General features: G+C 33.3%; 1 protein-coding gene across 2 annotated transcripts in view; it reads left to right on the forward strand.

The window, feature by feature from the left end:
* The window catches only part of Ets65A (DNA-binding protein D-ETS-3), a 182,111-nt gene that overhangs the window by 17,762 nt on the left and 141,087 nt on the right, over nt 1-23,262 (forward strand). For both annotated transcript variants that reach the window (XM_089649754.1, XM_089649753.1), the window contains exons 2-3: nt 3,532-3,899; nt 21,066-21,149. In XM_089649754.1, the coding sequence (XP_089505880.1) occupies nt 3,584-3,899; nt 21,066-21,149 (400 nt within the window). In that variant the 5' untranslated portion in view covers nt 3,532-3,583. The remainder of the gene's footprint in view (nt 1-3,531; nt 3,900-21,065; nt 21,150-23,262) is intronic.

Raw genomic sequence — 23,262 nt, forward strand, 5'->3', positions numbered from 1 at the left:
AATACTGAGTGAAATGCTAAGTTCTGTAAAAAATCTGACCTAAGACAGGATCTAACGAATAGCGGCAGACATAATGTGGCGGCTTGTGACTTTTCAGTGCTATGTTTGAAAATTTCGACTTTTTTTGTATTAAGATTTTCAGGAAATTTCAGCTTGGCCGTGCTCCGCACGGATTTCCTGAAAATCTTGATACAAAAATCGAATTTTAGAAAAAAAAAAAAATATAGTTTTCACCTACGAGAACATCAATAATGCCATTTTTTGTAATATTAGCACTCTAGCACACCCAAGCAACGAGCCGCCACATAGCATCATCTGTAGGTAAATGAGACTTTTATATTCTCGTACTCGCAAAAATTTAATCTTTTAGAGCTTTCTTATGTGTCAACATAAGTATCATCAGCACATGTGAGTTTTTTTTATCAATTATCATCCGTACCATCACCCAAATATGAGAGTTTTATTCGTTATAATAATAAGAATCGTGTAAAAAATGAAAACTTTTATTATCTATATTCACCGGATTAATCACTGAGAATACGCAAGCTTTACTATCTGTCTTCATAAGTATTATCAGCACATGAAATGTTAAAAAGAATGAGAGATTTATTATACTCGTACGTTATCATATGTATCACTAGAATATGAGAAGTATTTAAAAACTATATACAACGGTATTTTAGGAATATTTAAAAATGTGTGTTGCTGGATTTATATTTTTTTCTTTATTATTATTCAAACATGTTAAACTACTTTCGTAGTTTGTCAGCAGGTACATAAAGATAAAATTTTATGTAAAAACATGGTATATTTTCCAATGGTGTACATGTATAATAATGACGATGATAAATTAACAGTTGGATCAATGAGTTAAATTAACAGAATAATATAAATACTACTGTAAGCGTTATACAGGGTGTATCGGCACGTACCCGACAAACTTTAACCAGCTATTCCTTAGCATATTTGGAGTAAAAAATCTTATGTGCACTTTGCTGTCCGGTAACGTTTTTTTTTAATAAAAAATTTACTATTCATATTTTCACCACATGTCACCACTGTTTTATCCTTTGTCAAAGTTTGAAAACCCATCTGGCAAATATTCTATTCGAATTCCGTTGAATAATGCACGTGTGTACCTATATTGGCGCACACTTACAATCACAACGAAATGGCACGGCACCATTCGTCTCATTTTTAACTATTATTATTTAGTTTGTGCGAAAGATCGAAGACGCTTTTTGACATACTTGCTTATAACAGCTGTTGAACACGAAACGCAATGCCAATGACAGTGATGTAGTGTGGAATTTTTTTTTTTTTTGTTTTTAATTGAAAAAAAAATGCTACCGGACAGCAAAGTGCCCATAACGTTTTTTACTCCAAATGTGCTAAGGAATAGCTGGTTAAAGTTTGTCGGGTTAGTGCCGATACACCCTGTATAACAAATAAGTACAAATTAACATATCGGGACAATTTATTTATTCATTCTTAAAATGGTACATGGCAATAAAATCCTCTGCCGCTCATCTCACTAGGGAATTCTTGCGTTGAGATGAGAAGCAACTCAATTATATTTAATCAAATAAGTAAAGTACATAATACAAACATACATATGGATTGGTTCCATGATAACTCAACACAGTGAAAATTCAACACACTTTTAAAAAAATGATATAAAGTCATTAGAAACGATGAAAAAAATTTTTTTTTAACCTAACCTACTTAACCCAGTTAATAAAGTTTTTGTTTCATCACTTTCCATGACTTTATATAACTTTTTAAAGATGTGATGATTTGTCCGGTCACCATATGGATTATATGGGGTTTCTAGGGTGATTTATGACAAAAGCCACAAAATGGGAAATCCAAAATCACCACTCTCAGCTAGTATGGAATTTTTGGCCATTTTCTTGAATAGATTTAACTAACATATAGATCTTATATTTTCACTAAGCATATTATAAAGCAACGGAGCTTTGTAAGAAACAAGTTTGTTCTGGTATTATATGTAAAAAGAATTTTCATTCAACATTTAAAGTATGTAGTTTATGTTTTATACAAAAACATTGATTGAACAAGCGCAGATACGCAGGTATGTAGTATTTTATAGATATAGGTAGGTACATGAGGTATTACTAAATTATAAGCTGTAATGTAAATTCTAATTAGTAATACAAGGCTTCGGGAAGGCATCAATATAAATCATATGTATCTAATAACCATTTTCATAGATTACATTTGACATTAGCAGTATTAATGGTAATACTTTTAATTGTCATTGGTAGTTTATTAAATATTTTGGGTACGATACAGCATAAGTTTCTTTAACCTATTTTATTGCCACCTTTCGAAACTATCATAATTTTGAGTTTATCTTGTAAATTGATTATTAATACTAAGGACGGATTGTTTAACAGAATTTGAACAATTCATCAAATTTCAAATACAAAGTTCGAATTATTCATAAAATACCAACAATAAAATTTGAAAAATTCATCAAATTTCATCATTAAAATTAAAATTAAAACTAAGTGTGATTTTATTCGAAATTCCAACCATTATTTTCCGATAAAAAATATTTTTCTATTGAAGAATATTTATTTTCTAATACAGACAATTCTACCTTTTTACATTAAAACTATCTTAAAACTACCTTAAAGCGTTGGAATTGTGAAAAAATTATTTATAATTTTTAGTTGTACTATTATACAGAATCACCCTCCAAAGTAAGTAAGCATTTTACACCAGCACACCCAGTATATTGTTTTTTTAATATGGATATTTAATTATTTTAAAATTTATTAATTGTAATTTTTATTTTTTAAATAAATATACAAATATTTATTTTATAATATAAATACATAAATAGACAAGGCTTTTGTGCTTAGTGTGGGAATTTAAACATAAATAATAAAATTTTGTAAATAATAATAACAAGAAAATAAGTAAGAAGAACATTTATCGGTAACACAAAAAAATAATTTTATATGTGAGAGAAGTTTTAAGGTAATTTTTCAATTTAAGTTGAAATTCGTGAATATTTATGTAAAATTTTAGATTTAAAGGAAGGTTATTAGCAAGTTTATTTATTTATTTGCGTTGTTAAGACTATTTATATAAACAATATTTGACAGTATTAGGATTTTTTTCATATAATTGACCAATAAAATAAAAACCTAAAGTTATTCCTAGATAGAGGTCAGATATTTAGTATACACTTGGCGTTCAATTTTGGAATTTTAATGTTATTCTGATATCTTGCTAATAAATTAAAATAAAGGTTTTCTTTAAAAAATTGCATTATTGAAATTTTTTGTGCGTTGAAAGTTGTAAAAAGGGCTTCAGTAGAAAATGTAGATGGTAAGAATGTATGGTAAGATGGACTTCATACCAATTAATTGTTTTGTGTAAATGTTTTGTTTAAATGTATAATTTATAAATTTAAACAAAATATTTACACAAAACAATTCATTTGGACATAATATTAATGAGTTGTTCTGTGTTTATATGTATAATTAATGTTTCCAGGCTTGAGAGAACCAAGCGAGTCAGGACCCGCCCGTGGTCCCACAGCCGCGGCATGTACGAGAGTAGCTGCTCTTATGGCGGTGCGCTCGAACTGAAGCGCGGTGCGCTCAAGGAAGAGCCGTGGGCGGCTGGCGACTGGCCGCCCTACCGCCTGCACCAGTCCACCTTCGAGCAGCTGAAGCAGAGCGTGGAGAAGGCCAAGGCAGCGCTGCAGGACCGCTCCGGCCTTCTAGGCTCGTCCGCCTTCAGCGACCTCTACGGCAATCAGCGCATCCCCGAGCACCTTGGACAGGAGGCGAGCCCGCTGGGGTTCCGCTCTAGGGATGATGGAGGACTCACGACACTGGACCACAAGGCTAAATCACTAGGTAAGTAGTTTTTGTTGTTTAGTGCGTTGCTGCATTATATGCTACTCAAATAGATTGTTGAATTTTGGAAATTTATTTAATAATAACAACGGTATAAATATACCATAAACAATAAATCAAATACAATGACATCAGAAAGTATAAAATGATCAGAAACTCTATAATGATATTAAAGTAAGAGATGCAGGTATACGCAAAACTTCTAAGTAGACTTTCTAGGTTTAATTAATATTTATTGAAAATATATGATATTATAGCCTTCTTGCAGTTAAATAGATCCGCCACATCTGCTTATCTATTACTAACTTCATGTAATTTAGGTATAAGTGAGTATTTTCAATGCTCAACCCTGGTATTGATACATTTAAACATTATTTTGGAACGAGTAGCTCGCGCAAGTACATGAAATTCATTGAGGTTAAGTAAATTAGGGCTGCCTATACTACCAATTACGATTTTTAACATAAATATTAAGTCGGAGAATTTTAATTCTTTCATTAAAAAATTATTTATTTATTCACGTCTTGAAGGCTTTTACATGCAAACATTATTGTAGGTAAGTTGTTCAGGAGTACGATAATGTAGGTACATTAAATTTATATTAGGTCAATGGTACGAAGGTCAAAAATCCTGACGACAAAGCGAGTCTAGTGACCTACATTATGTCGTTTACTGATAAAAACATATAATTGGTTTCGAAACCACTACCTCTAGGGCCAGAGCCTAGGATTATGCCACTCAACCACAGATTATAATTAGTAAATCATTCTTGCGACAATGTTCATTAAAGAATGGTTAAGGTGTTCATTTATTAAGAATCTCTTCAATTTATTCGTAATCCGGTTAAAATGGGATTGCAAGCCTTTAACGAACGAATTAAACGCTATTTTTAATGATAACTAATGTTTATAAGATAAAGGTTTTCATGCATAACACAAAAGATAACAAATTATATTATTAAAGCAATATTATAAACTATTTTTCTGAAATATACATACAAATTGAAAATAAATCCTGAGTAAAAATAAATTCCGCCTACGGGAATTGAGCCCGCAGCCTTCTGATTTAGGTTTCCTAATAAACTTTCAGTAAAATACTAACGTGTTATTACGATGTCGTAACGGGTGTTCATAAAAAATATAAAATTTTCGCATTTCGTCATTGTATATTATCGGTACAAACTCAGGTGCATGAACACGTGTTCTAATTTATTATGAATGTTAAAAGTTCATTAGGAAACGGTCTGCAATTCCGTTCTTAGCAGGATTTAAATAAAATAGAAATACTCATTTTTATCCGTGTACGTTCGTTACACTTAATATACTCGTACACCGTATAAAGGTGGATACATTGATACACACGACAACATTTCTAAACCATTAATTTTAAATGGAAGTGGTAAAAATGTTTTACATTCCCTGATTAAAATGGCTGGTTTTCCATTCCTCGAAATTCCAACAAAATCAAATTATTAAAAAAAATCAGTTCATTTTTCCACTTAACTACCCGGGGTGGAGATGAGATACGGAATCCGGACATTTACCGACGCGAAACTTTTAAAAAGAGTCATTACGGGAGGTTAAAAATGAGCGTCATAATGAATAGGGTGGCTGTTATAATTCCTGACGTGTTTATTACGGCCACTAAGGGTGCCACACCCGCTGTGGATACTCATTTCCGACTCACCCGGTACTTATTATGATTTTATTTCCTCGCGGTGGCAATATTGCACTTGGTTTGTTCCAGAAACTCATTGTTCCCTGCCTTCTCAGTTTTCTGAACTCCGGATACTTTTAAGAGCTTTTAGAATTATTAAAAATTTACTTTCACCGATGGGTAGCCATTTATTTAAGATTTTAGATAATTAATTTATTTTATCTATTATTGTTTATTAGGAATGAGTGATAACAGATAATGCATATTATAAATAGAAAAAAAAATAAAAGTTATAAATCCATTTGCATAATGTTTGCACCATGGGTTGAATATTGGATACAAAGATAAATAATTACAAGATCACAAGCTAAGCCAGTAGAGAAGAAAATAAAAACACCAGTAACAAGTGCGAAATCAAGGATAATAACAATATTTTTTTATGATTTGTTTGAATATTATCGGTGCGCGGAAATAACTTACTGATTCTAAATATTAATAATTTAATAAAAAACTCTTAAAATTATTTTTAATCCGGTTTAAACGGGAATGCAGGTCCTTAACGAATAAATTGATAGTTTTAATTTTAAATCTTGAGTAACAGAGAAATGTATTATCGCGATGTTGTAAATCGTGTTAAAAAACCATAATATTTTCGTTTTCCGTGACTATGTTTAATCAGGCATGTGCAGAAACACGTATTCCGATTTATTTAGAATCTGCTAAAAGAAGTTTAAAGGACTACGAATACTCTTTTTTCCGTGTGTGAGAATTTACCAATTTTTTTAGCCATACCATTTTTGATTTCATATTTTCTATTTCATTTCGAAGTGTTTCATTATTTTCTTTGTGGTCTGTTTCTCACAGATTTTATTTTAAAGTTAGATTCTGAAATCAATTATTTGTTTCAAAACTGTTAACAAATACAGTAGGCATGCTATTTAAAAACTTGATTGGTAGTTCTATATAGAACCATATTCTTTCAATAAACAAACTCATTATTTCTAATTTGCTATACTATCCATCTTATGGCTTCTAAACAATCTATACATTAAGTTAAGATTTGAAGGTGTGTTTTTATGACATTATTCTATGTAATTCAGGTCAACATTTTTATCTTCCTTTTATGACAAGGCTGTATAATATGCTTTGAATGTAGTGTCTGTGTACATATTTATGTAAAATCCATTGATATATCAACATGTTATGTATTTGTTATCCTGAATAGAGGCAGGTAGGCTCTCCCTCGCAGGGATAAACCGGGAGATAGATGCTCCCGAGCGTCGCGGCGCCGAGGGGCGGGCGTTGCCTTGACAACGGTGCCGCCGCCCCGCCCTCCCGTGCCACTACCATCCCCTCCACCCCGCTATCACCTATCTCATCCCCTGTTCCGCGGGACCTAAGATCACCTTCTTATACGAGTATATAAAGCGGGAGAAGATTTGTGACTTAAATTACTCCTGGAATCGTAAAAATAAGCCCGTATATTGTGGAAATTTTCGCGCAAATTTTCTTTATTTTCAGATAGCTATTTATTACAATGTTTATTGTAAGACATTATTATTATTTACGCCACATTTGTTTTTATATTCTAAAATAGAAATCTTTAAGTAATAAGGAATAACTGTATCTGCGTGAGCGAGATTGCCACACAGCAAAATCGTTTTGAAAGTGTATTTTTTTAGTTGAAAAAATCACGCCAATTAATCTCTCGTCTTCTTCCAGCATAGCTGACAAATGACTATTCGACATGCTAGTCGACAATATATGGAGTAGCCGTTGCTGTTGCCAGTTAGGCACTAAGTTGACTGTGGAAGGTTACGGCGACGAGTGGTGCGCGGTGGAGAGTTCGGGCGGCGGGTAATGGGCCGGCGGAGACGTCTTCTCAGCGCGCACACACTCGGAGGAGTCGAAACAACAAAAGGCGTTCTGTTTTCAAAAGCCGGGGCCGACCTGAGTACACCCGTTTCCGGAGCTCCGCCATTACAGTTTCCGCAGCCGCCATTTTTCAATTACAAAAGAAAACAATGCGCGCGCTCCGGCTGCCTTCTCATTGTCTCTTTCTATTTATCTTTCTTTTCAGGCTTTCTTTTCCCCGTCTTTAAACTAAACTTATATTATTTCTCATTCTCCTCCAACAAATAATAAAATGTGAAATTGTCCCCCATTCTTTAGCCCGGCGCGAGCGACTCCGGGAGAGCCTTTATTAGGACAAAGAAACTAGAGTTAAGGAACTTTTCAATGATTTCATTGTGTAATAAGAATGATGCACTAATATTAAACGAAAAACGTATTTCTCCATTCGCAAGTATAGTTTTTCTTTGCAAAGGAAATAATCTTGTACAGAAATAATTACATGTCGTGTTTGAATGACGGTAGTATTTCAATTTGTGAAAACACGTTTTAGGAACTAGTAGGTAGGTAGAAATTTATTTTAGTGTGTTACGTGAAAATCCCTCATAAGAATATTATCTCTAAATAGTATAAAATAAAGTCCCTATCACAGTCTGAATGTCTGTGCGCTTAGTTCTTCTAAACGATGCAGTGGATTTGATAGGGTTTTCACTATCATTTAGAGAATTTCTTCCGGATAGTTTAAATATATATAATACATATTTATTATAATTACAAAAAATTGAGAAATGTAGAGGTTTTTTAATAAAGTTGTAAAAAATACATATATTTTTGGGCGCTTACATTGCTAACGCTGGCTAAACCTCATGAGATACATCAACATAAAGTACTACAGAATTGTTAATCTCAAAAACGTTTACAGAAAAGCTTGTGATGGTATATGTCTATCTCATAAGGGTACACGTGAGTTAGTAATTTTATATTTTATTGTACCCGGTGTTGTTTAGGGTTATTCTTACGATGTAGACATACACCAACCCGGATCATTCTGTCGGCTTTTTAAAGTTATTTAATTCCGTAGTACATTATTTTGATGTGTCTCTGGGATGGTCCGATGCTCTGTAAGGAACCCGCTTGCATAGTGCGAGTGTAAACTATGCACTCTAAAGTCTCGACACAGGTATATCCTAGTGAGACAGACATCGAAAAACACATGTAAAAAAATTTATATTGATAATAAAAATAAAAATAAAGTTTAGATTTACGGTATTCATGAAACAATACATAATGTTAAGCCAGCGTTAGCAATTTAAGCGCCCGAAAATATTTATTTTTACGATTTGATTACAAAACATCGAATTTCTATAAATTTAATATTCATGTATTATATATATCTATAAAACTTTCGAAATAAATACTCTAAATAATAATAATAAAACCATACCAAATCCAATTTGTAGTTTAGAATAACTAAGCATACAAACAGACAGACGCCGATAGCGACTTTATTTTATAATATTTAGACATTATGTTAATGTTCTGAATCTTCAAGTATCTATCTATCTATGTATTTATGAACAGAAGAATGCGGTGTGGATTTGATTTTATACAAATGTCCGGTGTTGTTATAAGATTATGTAATTTTGAACACGCCACCTTCAAAACAATAGGGAATACTGATTTCGAACAACTCTGTGTAGAGCCCGGGCAGTGCGGGGACTACAGCTAGTGTTATCTAAAGATAATGTCATACATCCATGGAGTTGCGAATTGAAAATCTTTAAATTCCCTACAGAAAATCGGTGTAATTTTTGTGATGCCAGAACTCACTGTTCAAGAGTTTTATCTACTTCAGGCAATTGTATCTCTGCTTACTGAATAAAACTTCCCTAGAAATGAGTTAAACACAATCACTAGAAGTATAATATTTTATGACATTGATTCCCACACTTATAGCCACTATTTAAAAATATATATTTAGGTATAGTAAAAAATAAAATATTTTTGTGTCAGAGTCTTTGCCCTTAAGAAAGATACTTATAAAGATGCTGATTTATTAAACATTTTTTAAAATTTTGTAATCCGGATAAAAACGGGATTGCAGGTCGTCTCCAGATAAATTTTAGTAAATTTCTCATATATAAGAACAAATGTTCATATACGTACATTTTCTTTCATAATATATTATGACGAAATGCGAAAATAAAATATTAAAAGATAAATTATTTATAGATAAATTATCAAAAAAGGAATAATAAATACTCTACTTACATAAGAAGCAACTTCTTCTCCAAAAATAGTATACATGCTATATACATATTAATACAAATAATAATAATCGTCTTATTCCAGAAACTAATTAATTACATCATGTATATACATATATGATGTTTATATATAATTAATTAAATTAAAATTAATAAATAAAATAAACTTATTAATTACATCATTTATTTATTTTTATTTATTTATTTATTTATTTATTTAACGCCCAGAGGGCTTTTACATGGTTGGTAGTATAATTTTAATTTGACAAATACTTTCAAACATAAAAAATAAGAATAAAATTACATTTGATAAAAGCTATGCAACAAGTTATACAAACACAAGAAACAAAAACAGAAAATTACAGCTATTTGTTGGTTTACATGATGTGTTTAGGAGTATTGTTGAAATAAATGTTTTAAATGATCCACAAAACTTGCCAAGTTGGTATTGAATATGTCAACCTCACCCAAGTAATGATTTCATTAATCATATATACATATATATAATAGAGCTACTAGTAGTACATTTTACTAACAATATTTTTTTCCAACTTCTCTTGATTCTTCGTAAAATACATAATGTAATATCTATAATAATATAATGTACACTCCCCTTCCAACCTCAAGCTAATGCTTTTGTGGAAGAGTTGTACTAAATATTTAAAAAATATATATATAATTTTTATGAGCACTTGCTTCGACGTGGTGATAGTGCATTTCTCTTTTACTTAAAGTTTGTTAGGAAACCTGTCAATTTATTTGTTAACAGCCTGCAATCCCATTTTTAACCGAACTACTAATAATTTGAAGAAATTCATATAAATTAGCAATACTCATTTTACTCCGTAATGGTGTTCAAAAACTTGTTTATTAAATTCAGGGCTCGATACCCGACAGCATTTGACGTACCTATTTATTCACAGAATAAACAATGGAAATTATTACATTCCGTATTTTCATCATGTCTCGAGGATATTCCAAATAATTTACATTCCCGAAGGAAAAACGAAACGTACTACTTCCGCACCTGAATAATGATCAAGCCGAAATGAAATAATCATCCGACAATGTTTTGTGGAAACATTAATATTACGGGACATTAATGCAAGAAACTTTCCTCCCCCAGAACGAAAGATATAATAGGCATAATGGAATAGGTAGGTACGCTATAAGTTATATAACTAGCATTTTGAACCACGGTGAATAATAATTATTCGAGAAGTTTATATGTTAGATATTTTAATTATTAATTAAAATCTAACATACCTACATTATTTGGTCGGTGAAGTTTTGTGTTACAGTCGAACTGTTATTTATATTGGTATCGTGAGGTAATTGTAAAAACTTCATTTATCAAGTTGCCAGCTTTTACGTGAATAACAACGTTTGTGAGTAAGTAAGAAGTTTGTTCGTTCTACGATTTTGGTAAAGACTATTCAAAGAAACTATTGTGAAAGAAAAACTTTTGATCGGTGGTGTCCCTTCTGAGTGTATTTTAAACAGATTAAAAGCAAAACTGATCGGAAATATAAGTATTTTTTCGACTCTCAAACCCAAGATAGGCCAAATAAATAGATTATCCGTTAAAAAAAGAATTTCGGTTTTTGAAAGCGTTTAATATATTTCACCCCAAGTAAGACTTAATTTAGCTTATTCGGTATCAAACATACGCCCACAACCTCTTCGGTGGTGGTTTCCAACCTACACGAAGAAAAATGACTATTGCTGATTTATTAAGAATCTAATCAAATCATTGGTAATCTGGTTAAAAATGGGATTCCATATTACTGATGACCGTTGAGAAGGTAATTTACGATATTAAATTAAATGCATTAAGTGTCACCACACGTTAACTGTACTTATTTTTGGCTTGAAACGAGAAGAATGAGTATTGTGTATTTATTGAGAATCACTTCAGTAATAGTTAGTAATAAGTTTCCCGATAAAATTTTTGTAAATTTCTAATATATGGGAACACGTGTTGGATAATAAGAAAAATAATGACGAAATGCGAAAATCTTAGGAGTTTTTTCAACGCGTATTTTTCTACAAGTTAATCATAAACCAATCAAATATAAAGTCATTCGTAAAGGGTCTGCTATCCCGTTTTAAACCAGATTACGATGATTTGAAGAGATTCTTTAAAAAATTGCTAAATTTTTTATCAGTAATTTTTCTCCGTGCCCATCGTACCAACCATAAAATCTGCAGTTAATTAAATACAATATGCCTGATAGAATTTGTATGAAATGCAACATTTTTTATCAGAACTTATTATTTGTCTTACTTAATCTACTATAAGCTGAACTCAAAATGTTGAAAATTTAAAACCTAATTAAAAATGTAGGAAATATGCTTTTCACGTTGCATTTCCATTATATTGCATGTATATTTATTTGAACCCCCGGGCGGCTGCCTACTGTTCGCCACGCCACTGATCCCCTTAGATGTATATTTACACCACTCAATTCACGAAGAGATGATTCCCAATATAAATCAGCGCTGTTCCGCGAGGTGAGTGCCGCATTGTCTGTTACCCCGAAACGTATCGAATCCAAAGCAGTCAGAATACCACCCGTGCAGAATCGGGCGAGTGGCAGCGCTAGTCGGTAATGGTTCGGGCGGGGAGATGACAATGCGACGGCCACGGCGCATCAATGGCCGATAAAGGGTACGCCGAACGATGAACGTGGTACACACTGAACGCTCAAGTCCTGAGTCTCACTGTTACATTGGAACATTATTATATCGTAACACTAGCTCCCACTCAGGGTCATTTGTCACGCTTTGAAATTATCAGGCAAACTCCTTTCCCACGATCCGAAATTTGCACTTTATGGGGATATACTTATTTTCGTAATGATTATTACTAGTGATTTTTTTAATGGTGTGCTTATATAAATAATGTAGTAAGTAATTAATGAAATCAAATCAAGGAAGCGGAAATTAACTCACTTCCCGAAATCCGATCGAGCTGAATATCACCAGTAGACTCGTTGTCGATTATAATGCATTCTATCAAATTCATTCATTTTCATTCTAAAAAATTTGGTGGCAATCCGGATGTTTTTTTACAAATGAGCGCAGAATATTTCGTTGTAAAAAATAAACAAGAGTTGAAATATTTATATCTTTCAAAATTAATTTTATATAGATGGTTAGTGTTTGCTCCATATATTGCGCATGCTTATCCACGCACATTTATCTAAACACACACAAATGGAGTACCGCAAGGCAGCGTCTTGGGTCCCATACTTTTTCTCATCTACATAAATAGTCTAACTGAGATAAACCTTGGAAAAATAGAGTACAAAGTAATCAGTTACGCAGATGACACTGTAATTTTATTCAAAGCACAATCATGGGAAAAGGTCTACAAAAACACAGAAGCAGGGATGACTGAAATAAATAAATGGCTAATGAATAATCTTCTTACACTCAACATTTCTAAAACAAAATACTTGACTTTCAGTAAAACAAAAGCTGGTCAGCCAGAATAACACAATTCCACAAATAACACACGCTGTACTTGTGACAAAATAGATTATGCGGATAATATCAAATATCTCGGCTTAACTGTTGACCATAATCTAAAATGGGATCTCCAAATTAACCTAATAACAAAAAAAATCCGAAAACTATCATACATCTTCAAAACAATACGAAATATTATGTCATTAAATCAGCTAAAAAATATATACTTTGCACTTTGTCAAAGTATTCTAATGTATGGTATTTCAGTATGGGGAGTAGCAGCAGACACTCATCTTAAATCCCTTAAAATTAATCATAAATCAATAATTCGAATTATGTTTAGAAAGCCTTATCAACATCCGACAGAACAGCTAATGATTGAAAATAACTTATTAGACATAAATAAACTCTTCATAAAGAAGATCATCTACAAAAACTGCATAAAAAAATTACCACATCACGTAACTCACTCGCAAAACACGAGAGCAATTACACACAAACAATTACAAGTACCGTATATCAAATCAAATTTGGCTAAAAGGCATGAATCTTACCTGGTACCCATAGGTAACAGAGGCGAAACAAATAAAAAAAACCACGAAAAAAGGTAATTTACCTGTAATTTTTAATTTTCTACGTAGGGTTCACTGAATGTTCAAATCGACACAAACCACAGAGAAAAGAACACAGGCGAATGTTGCACGAATTTGTCGCAAACATCGCCGCGTACTCTTAACCACTGCGTACTGTTATCCCATGTGACTCTACAAGTAGTTATTCATAAAATTGATATTTAATAATAACTCAATACCTACATGTTCATGTATCAATACGGTCCGAGTGAACCCACGAGTGTCTGCACTTACCATGTTAGTTATGATAAATTTATGTTATTTCTCCAGTCATGATATATTGCTGAATCACAATGGTAAAAATGTGAGAATATTGCGTCATTGAATTTCCCTCGCATTCCGGATCACCCCTGTCCCGCGGACAGCGCACCGAGGCGAGAGATCGCACCAAAACAAAGTCGTCCCTTCTCTATAGAGTCCCGGGCGCACCCATCCTCGCACTGTTCCCGAAGTCATGTTTGGCAACAACCAAACGGAGCAACAATGAGATTATTTATTGCAGAGTCGTTGTTTATTAAAGCAGCTGACATCGGGAACGCGAGTCGAGTGTGGCGTCTCCCGCAGCGCGCGCGTGCAACCCGCTAGGACTAATGGAAGCCCTTGCAGAGGAGAAACCAACGGGTCGTGAATAGAGTTGGGGACATACCTCTTCTTAACCTCCGATTATTCTTGGCTTTCTTTTCTTGTACTTCATCACTTTCACTTTTGTTGTACGTGTGTTGATAACATAAGTATACGAATAACAATATTCATGGGGATAACAGAGTAAAAATTTAATGTAATAGCGATATACCATTCCAGGCAGTGTACGAGATCCACATCCCGTGCTAAATGGACTGGAATCAAAAGGAAAATACTAAGTCTGTCGCGATATAGATTTCCATTTACGCACGGAAAACATTTCTAGGGTGTAATATTATCTAGTGATGTAATGAAATGTAGATCTTCTGACTTATGGTTTCTCCAAGGACGACTTCGGAGGTCTACTTTATTAATAAATACAATAGTAGTTTAGTTTAAGAACGTAAGTTGAAAGCGAGTGACCCGCCAAGGCTAATAGAAAACCTCGGAGAGATGAATCAATGGGGCATGACTAGAATAAATGGGGATTCCTATGTACTTTTTCATGCCCCCTAGTTCTTACTAACTTTATTTGTTGCTTAATCCTTGGTCGAAGTTAAGGGATTTGTTTAGTTCATGTTTAGATGCATAAAGGATGTAATAGATCATTGTTCTTCTGATCTAAGGTTGCCTTAAGGACGACCAGTAAGATTTTCTTTGTAATCCGCTTTCCGCGACGCACGGTTTGATCGGCGTGCTAGCGCTAGTAGAATACATAAGGAGGAATAAAACGGGTCCTGGCGAGAATTCGGGATTACCTATTTAAGCTGCTGGTTGTTTCAAGAACGTTTTGTAAGGCTTTAATTACTTAGGTACTTGATTGAAAAGTTATGATTTATCCCCTAGGGTATGTGGTACTTGGATATTTTTAAACGTCGATACTTATAATATACCTACTTGTAATGATGTGCGAGTAAAATTTTTTGGCCGGTGCAATAAGACTTACAAGTAGCCTATGGGTGTCATAATAAAATATGAAAAAAATATTATTATTGTAACTTATAATTCAAGGAGGTTGTAAAAAAAGAATTAAAAAAAAAAATTGAAAAAATTATAGATTTTGTAGGCTGTGAAAAAATTGATTTGGGTGAGTAATTGATGAGAATGAACAGTTTTTCTCATTTTTTTTCATTACAACATATTAATTACCCCTTATAATACCGTGGGTTAAATGCCAAGCACCCACAGTACACTATTTTCTAAGAACTGTTTTTTTTTCAAATAATGCTACTGTAAATTGTGACGTCATATCAGCTAACGTGTTTATATATTTATTATATAATATTTCAATACGATTATACCTATTTTCTTGGGATATATTATATTTTTTTCCATTGGTGACCTTTTTACTCATTTAAAGTACGCTCTAGCGTGTTTAAATCGCACTTTATGGAACGCGCGTTTTTTAAAGTTACCATGGCAACATCAACAAATCAACAAAATGTGAAGTCTAAATGTCAACTTTTAACTATAAATCTGACAGGAATATTTCAAACGTCAAATAAAACATTACAAATGTTTCAAAAATTTTATTCAAAGTTTACATTCTTTTTTACATCGTTTACATTCTAATTATTTAAATGGATGTGAAAAGAGCAGTTCGTATTATTTGAAATATTAATACCTCCGTTTTTTAAATCGGAGGAAATGCTATAATCTACATCGACTACGTTTTGCTCCTCCATCCATTTTATGAACCTTTCATATTCTTTTTTATAAACGTCTTTGGATTTTTCAGGTATTAACCGCGATTCTGCTTTGGTATTTAAATTATGAATGTTAGAACTCATTTTACAACACACAATAACTAGTAAAAACTGTGATGTCAACTATTAATCTTATGTGACAGATTGCATATTAATGTTTGTGTTTTTCATTTCCATGACAACAAGATATTGTGATGTCACATCACGAATTCATTAATAGTTCTTATTTCCAAATTTTTAATAATAATATCAATATTTATGTTTTCAAAGTGTACCAATAAAAAAAATAGCGTAAAGTATTCGTGGATAACTGGTCTTTAAAACACACGCGTGTTTTAAGAACCTGTTTATCCACTTATACTTTAATATACTATTCCAGCAACATAAGCGTTCTTCAAATAAAAATTGGACATTGAGGCTTTTTTGTAAATAAATGCAGTACAATGACTTTGAAAATGAAAAATTATTATATTTGACGTGAAATGTTACGACGCGCTTTTTCACCGAAAAAATAAACTTGTTTACTTGTTTAAACTTGGAATACAAAAATGTGTTATGCCAAGTTTTTTCAAAAATTTGTTTTCGTCAAAAATACAATAAAATCGACGCAATTGCGATGAGCTACTAGGAAATCCACGGTGGATGTCTTGGCAAACTAAGGGTTAATTGAGTGTTTCGTCTTTGCATAATTACATTTTCCATCGGAGAAAAACGCTTGATCTTCTTCTACAGTAATAAATTGTAATTCATACTCAAAATTTATAAAATGAAATAAGCACTGAGCAAATTGACTTAACTTGTTCTGCTTAAAAAATTAATGGACGCGATAATGCGCATCCCATGACGATGCCTTGCAGGATTGATAACATTACAACGCACCACGGCAGTGGTTCCGGCCCGCTCCCCCGCTAGAACAGAACAGAACAGACAGCAGAATGAGAGACGTTTTGTCCTTAGCGCCGTGATTTATCACCCGGCCGCCGGCTCCATTGTTGGTCACGTGTGAACCTAATGGTGATATCACGCCGACGGCCCCCGTAATTCCAATAATTGTTCCCGATTTCTCTCCACTCATCCTGTATACAAATAGTAATCCCTTCGAGTGGCGGTGACTGGTGCAAACTCTGAGGGACTCAATGACGAGAGCAATATAGTGGTAATCCCAGACTTACTGACTTGTGCAAGGTAAAATATACGCTATAAACTACTCTCATAATACGTCACCTATGAAGGGTTGATAATTGAAGTGACTTGTGCCATCATTGTCTTCGATAATGCGAAATTATTGTATGCGAAAATTTTTTAGAAAAAGTCACCCATTGAAGATTGTCACTTTATTAAAAGTCTTCTAGTGAAGATTGATCACTTTTGAAAACTTCATCTACTGAAGATTGTTCATCTTTACAATATTCAACCATTGAAAATTGCTTACCTTAGAAAAATGCATCCATTGAAGATTTTTTAATTTAGAAAAAGTCATCCACGGGAGATTTGTTGAAAACTTCATCCATTGAAGATTGTGAGAAAAGTTTTAAAGAACATAAGAAGTATTAGAAAAAGGCATCAATTAAATTTAGTTAAGTGAGCACCAACAAATAATAAAAAAGTTATATATCTATGAGAACGTACTGTCAATAATATAATTTTTCCAATCTATTTTATCTGGTCTTCATTATTCCAATTTGAAGAAGCAAACGATGCACAGATAAATCATCATAAGGAGATTCTTCCTTATGTAGTAGTATCTGAAGCACTTGGGACGCTTGTACGGCATTTACGTAACAAAACTTTTAAAAAAATGATGTTAATTGACTTATTAATTCTTCACTTCCGCTAAACAAACTGAGTTCAATTTATAAAATGTGTTTGCAGTGCGGTGTTTATTGTTTACTTTATCCGTGTGAATTAATTCTCACTCAAATAAATGGCTCCCTGCGGGCCCCATGAAAACATAAATAAACACACAAGTATCTCTAATAAGAGGGTGGCTCCGCTCGCCTTTCGCCACATTTGACTCCGTAAATATGTTCCAGGGTTTAAATGTTAAATCATAATTGAATAACATTATAAGTGCGAGGGTCGCGGTTGATCGCGTGTATCGAACGGGCCGCGTGGATCGCATGCCTATCGGGTTACCGGGCCGCGTGGCGTGCTTCATGGGAACTCTGGTAGACAATGGTCAGCTTGATTGCGGAAGATTTTTATTTAATTCTACTAAAATTTAGCCAGGCTTGCCACTGAGAGATGCGTTATAATATGATACGCTCCAGAGACCGAACTGCCCAGGATCAGTGAAACTATGGTTACCCTGACCGGAATATGTTGTGAGCAGTAGCAGCACGTGGATTTTGGGTCTACTATAGTGATAAAATTTAAAAAAATGAATTACTGATTACATACTTGTGATGGCCGAAGGGGTTTTTTTTAAAATTCAGTTTTTTGTATGAAACTATATATTCCTGAAAATCTTCATATGAAAAACCGAATAATGAAAAAATTTTTTTTTTTACAAAACAGCTAATATTTCAAATTTAGCACTTTATCAAACTCAAAAGTCACTAGCCGCCACTGGTTGTGAGGCTTAAGTGGGTTAAGGAGGATGAATTTTGAGAATTCAGATCTGGTCACTCAACATGGCTAAAGCCGTTTCAAACAATGTTTCGATTCTGAAAGGTGGCCTTTCACCAGCTATTGAAATAATCTACCAATGTAAATGAGAAAGGGGAGATTTCATAACGAATCTAGAGGGTATACCCGTTTAAACCGCTCTTTCTGATACAGGCGTCATTTATGATTAAGAGAGAGAGATGTCTCGTTGAATCCATCAACGATAAGTCTAGTCATGTCTCAGAGAGCTTCATTTCACATCTCTTCATGAGAAAGAGGGAGAGGTGTAATACATCGTTTATGAGAAAGAAGGAGACTTTCCAATGGAGCTACGCAATGGCGGTATGCTCATATTTGTATTTCCATAAAGGTGAGGGTGTTAAAACATACAAAGACGCGTGTGTTTGCATTTACGGTGACAAAAGAACAATGCTTTTAATATGTACGTACATCATCATTTTAATGCATTACATTAAATAATTGCTATGTGGAGTTGTGGACAAGCAAAGCAAACTTTACAATCACTCTTTACTTGATATCGATTACTGTTCGTGTAAGTGTAAACAAACAAGTCGGGTAAGTGTAAACAAAATAATTAATTTTTCTGAGTCTTGTTCTATTTCATGTTTCGTTTAGATGTATTAGTATTATCTTCTTCTTCAAAGATTGAAAAGTAGCGTGTATGACTAAAAACAAACATAAAATTTTTTTAACACTTTTAGTCCTTAAAGATAATAAAGATATTATATAGATTAGACGGCTTTAAGTATCTGCGCGAGAGTAGATCTGTGATAATCGCAACGGAGGGAGCATTATTTAGTGGAAGGGAGGAGGCACAGTATCGGGAACTGGTGTGAGGTGGAACCGCCCACCAAACTAGGGCTTATTTGATCTTCGCCCCTAAACATTCATTCTTGTAAATTCTAAACGACTACCCTATAAATAAGCTACGCAGAAAAGCCCATTCATTTACATGGATAAAGATTTGTATAGCATAAGATGGCAACTCAAAAAAGTGGCAATAAAAACTGCATTGTAAAATATTATGGCTTATAAAATAAATATATTGATATGGATTAACAAAAAATTTAACTTTGGAAGCGGATTTGTAACTGCCATCTCGGGAATTATTAATTGAACCACTATTGGATAGGCAAAACTTCTGCCATAGGTCGCACCAAGTGGTTTGCTACGTTCGATCACTTAGCAGGGCTGCCAGGGTTCATGGGGTGAGGTATGTAGGTTTAAGAAGATCCTTTGACCTCTCCAACTGGTCTTTCTTGATTCATCGCCTAGCGCTGAGTCAAGAGAGTGAGAGGGATATATTCATATGTCCGTCACTCCTGGACACTGATCCCTCGATTCATGCTCAACCCTTGTACCTTCACAGAGCTTCAGCTCATTATTTTCCTTAAAAAGGACTCTTCACACAGCATCCCACGTGGGGTTAGCATAAAAAAAACAAACGCTGATCCTGAATATATAAGTTTTATTATATATATACGTAAAAGTAATAAATCCTCATTAAAAAACGAATAAATACCATCCAATTAAAGCACACCGTTTGGTTTACGTGAGAAATATATCTATGATCTAAAAAATCTTCACCAAGGTTGCCAATCCGTGGAGTATTCCCTAATGGTATATATAAGATTTATTATATATACATAGAAGTTATAAATCCTCATTTAAAAACGAATATACACCTTCAGAGAATATTTTTGTGAAGAAAATGAGGGGATTCTGTACATTTCTTGATTATCCAACAAAATCGAATAATAATACTTACACAAACTTACTATAATGAGAAAGCACTATGTTTTGTTTTTGTTCGTAGCAAATATTAAAAAAAAATAATAATTCCATCACAATTCCGTACAATTTCACACATTGGCAAAATGTTGTTAGAAAATCCGCCTTTTATAAGCAAAATTAAAAACAAACCATGAACCATTAAAACATGTATTTAAGCTTCACAGCGCGTGGAAAAAAAATTTGTGTACTTATTATGTTATTGTAACTATTATGTGTGCACCTATTATGTTATTGTAACTATTATGTGTGTACCTGTAATATTATTGTAACTATTATGTTATTGTAACTAATATGTTCTATCTATGATAAAAACATACAAAGTTTCCAAACTTTATTTTCATATCTTCTGGAACAGTTGTTTCAAAACTTTTAAGAAATTAATATAATTCTTCAAGTTTTTGACATACCTAGTGTGATAACTTAAGTTTTAGTTTACTGAAGTTGTAACGAATCCCAACAAATTTTGAAAAATCTTATCATTCCGCACGAAAAATTTATGTTTTCAAATGTCATTTCAAATGAAAATATTTATTTTAGGTGGCGATAAACTCAGTAGCGGACTTTCCAAAGGCTATGGCACTCCCAGTTTAACAGATTCACTGCGCAATCCCAAATGTCCAGGTTAGTTCTTTCAATTTTAATATTTATTATCCATTTCTGAATCTAAATTCTGTCACCTTGTACATTTCTGAAGATTGCACCCAGTCATTAATTAACCCCTAGTGTGCCAAGAAATCCGCCGTGGATTTGTTAGTAGCTTACCGCACTAGCCTCAATTTTATGGTATTATGAACCTTAAAAAATGCTCCCGGTGCTAACATATATTTTATTCGCTTGGCAAGGAGATAATGTATCTTGTGGTTTTGTCAATTGCATATATATTTATTTGATTTGTGTTAAAAATGCACATGTGTCGTGACACCTTACTATCGCTGATTAGGCAGAGAGGACGGACCGCCAGACAACTCGGTCTTGGTACGCACTCCTTGCCTCATTCACATTCATACATCGTCTCATACACACTCTTCTATTATTCTGACTCTTGTCATGGCTCGACTCAATTATTATCTGACTAACCTAACTGCTCCATGCCTTCCTCGGGCATTATTGACTTCTGCTACCATTCAAATTTGCGTCATGTATTCTCCTTACACTCTTTCTTCGTTAATTGCTCTACACGCCCAAACCATCTAAGCGTCCCTCTCTTAATCTTACTCATTTCACACTTACATCAACCGTGCATTATTTGCGGATCTCCAAATTTCGCACACGAACATTTATGGTTTTACCGTACATACGCCTCAGGGATCTCATTTCTACACCATTCAGCCTATTTTTATTATTCCTCTGCCATGCCTAACTGCCATACATCAGGGTAGGTACTAGCACTTCTTTGGAGACTGCTAGCTTTGCTTCTTTGGACAATACTTTTTTTGTTACCGCAATGGAGTTACCTGCATTAAGGCGAAGCTTAATGCCAAATCACTATTTTGATTAATCTTTATAACGAATTGGTGTACATTATGAATATCAAAAAATATGCTTTAGATAAATTGAAGGTTTTCTTTTCGTTTCGCTTGAGTAGAATACAAATAAAAAAAAATAGATTACTCAATAAAAAAATATAAATGTAAACTAATGAAAAAATATAAATTCAATAGAAATGTATGAAATCATAAAAAAACTTTAAAAAATACAGTATTATAGATAAGATTATCTGTGACAGTTTCACTTCATTAACTTTTTAGCTTTCTTATAAAATTATTTAGATAATAAATAAAAACCAGTTTTGTGCTTGAAATCGAACGTTTCTAGACTCTGTTTGTCATTCGATTTTAATGCCTATTGCCTACAATATAAGGTATACCAAGAATATACACATTTTTGGCTTTTAGCTTCCTCTTAACCATTCTTTCAATATCTCTGACAGCCTTCACATCCTTCGTAAACATACTTCCTGAATATACAAACTCATCTACCTGCTCCAAGTATTCATCATTCACAACTATATTGAACACTGTTTTCGTACATCCTCTTTTAAACACCATGACTGCAGTCCGGATTACGATTATCAAAAAGTCATGGTACCGTATTTAGTTGTTGTAAATCGTCATACGACTTGTTTTTATCGCGAAGAATACTTATTCACCTGGAAAATAACAAAAAATAAGGATATTATCTTTTTACATAATATTTTTTAATAACATTATGAAGAAAAATAATTTCTCTGAATATAAGTAACAATTCTGGAAAAAATAAATAGGATGGATATTTATGCAGGGTGTTTGGACGTAGGTACTTGACTTACTTTAACCAGTGATTCCTGACGTTATTTGGAGTAAAAAAAAGCATTATTATTTACTGCAATAATGTAAAGAATAACTAGTTAAAGTAAGTGAAGTACGTCCCTCAACAATAACACTCTGTATAAATACGTTATCTGGTACGACCATAGAATAAAGAAGATAACTAAGTTTCTCCCATACAAATTTGAATGGAAACAGACATTCCATTTAGCTCAATAGCCCAGCGCTGTGTCTCACTTTTTTGTTTTAAAAAGGAGGCTGTGAGGAAATAAGATCGCTCATGGGCTGTGTCATCTTTTGGAATGCTGTGTGGAACGTTTTTTTGGGTAAAGGGAGGAGAGGAAGTTCTGGGAACAAAAAAGGTGTGATGGTGGCATAGGAATCTGGGGCTCCCACAGCGGTGCAAGGCAATGGGAGGAGAGAGAGTC

This window comes from Hesperophylax consimilis, chromosome 31 (genome assembly GCF_061612785.1).
Source record: "Hesperophylax consimilis isolate HC1 chromosome 31, BYU_Hcon_1.0, whole genome shotgun sequence".
Classification (NCBI taxonomy): domain Eukaryota; kingdom Metazoa; phylum Arthropoda; class Insecta; order Trichoptera; family Limnephilidae; genus Hesperophylax; species Hesperophylax consimilis.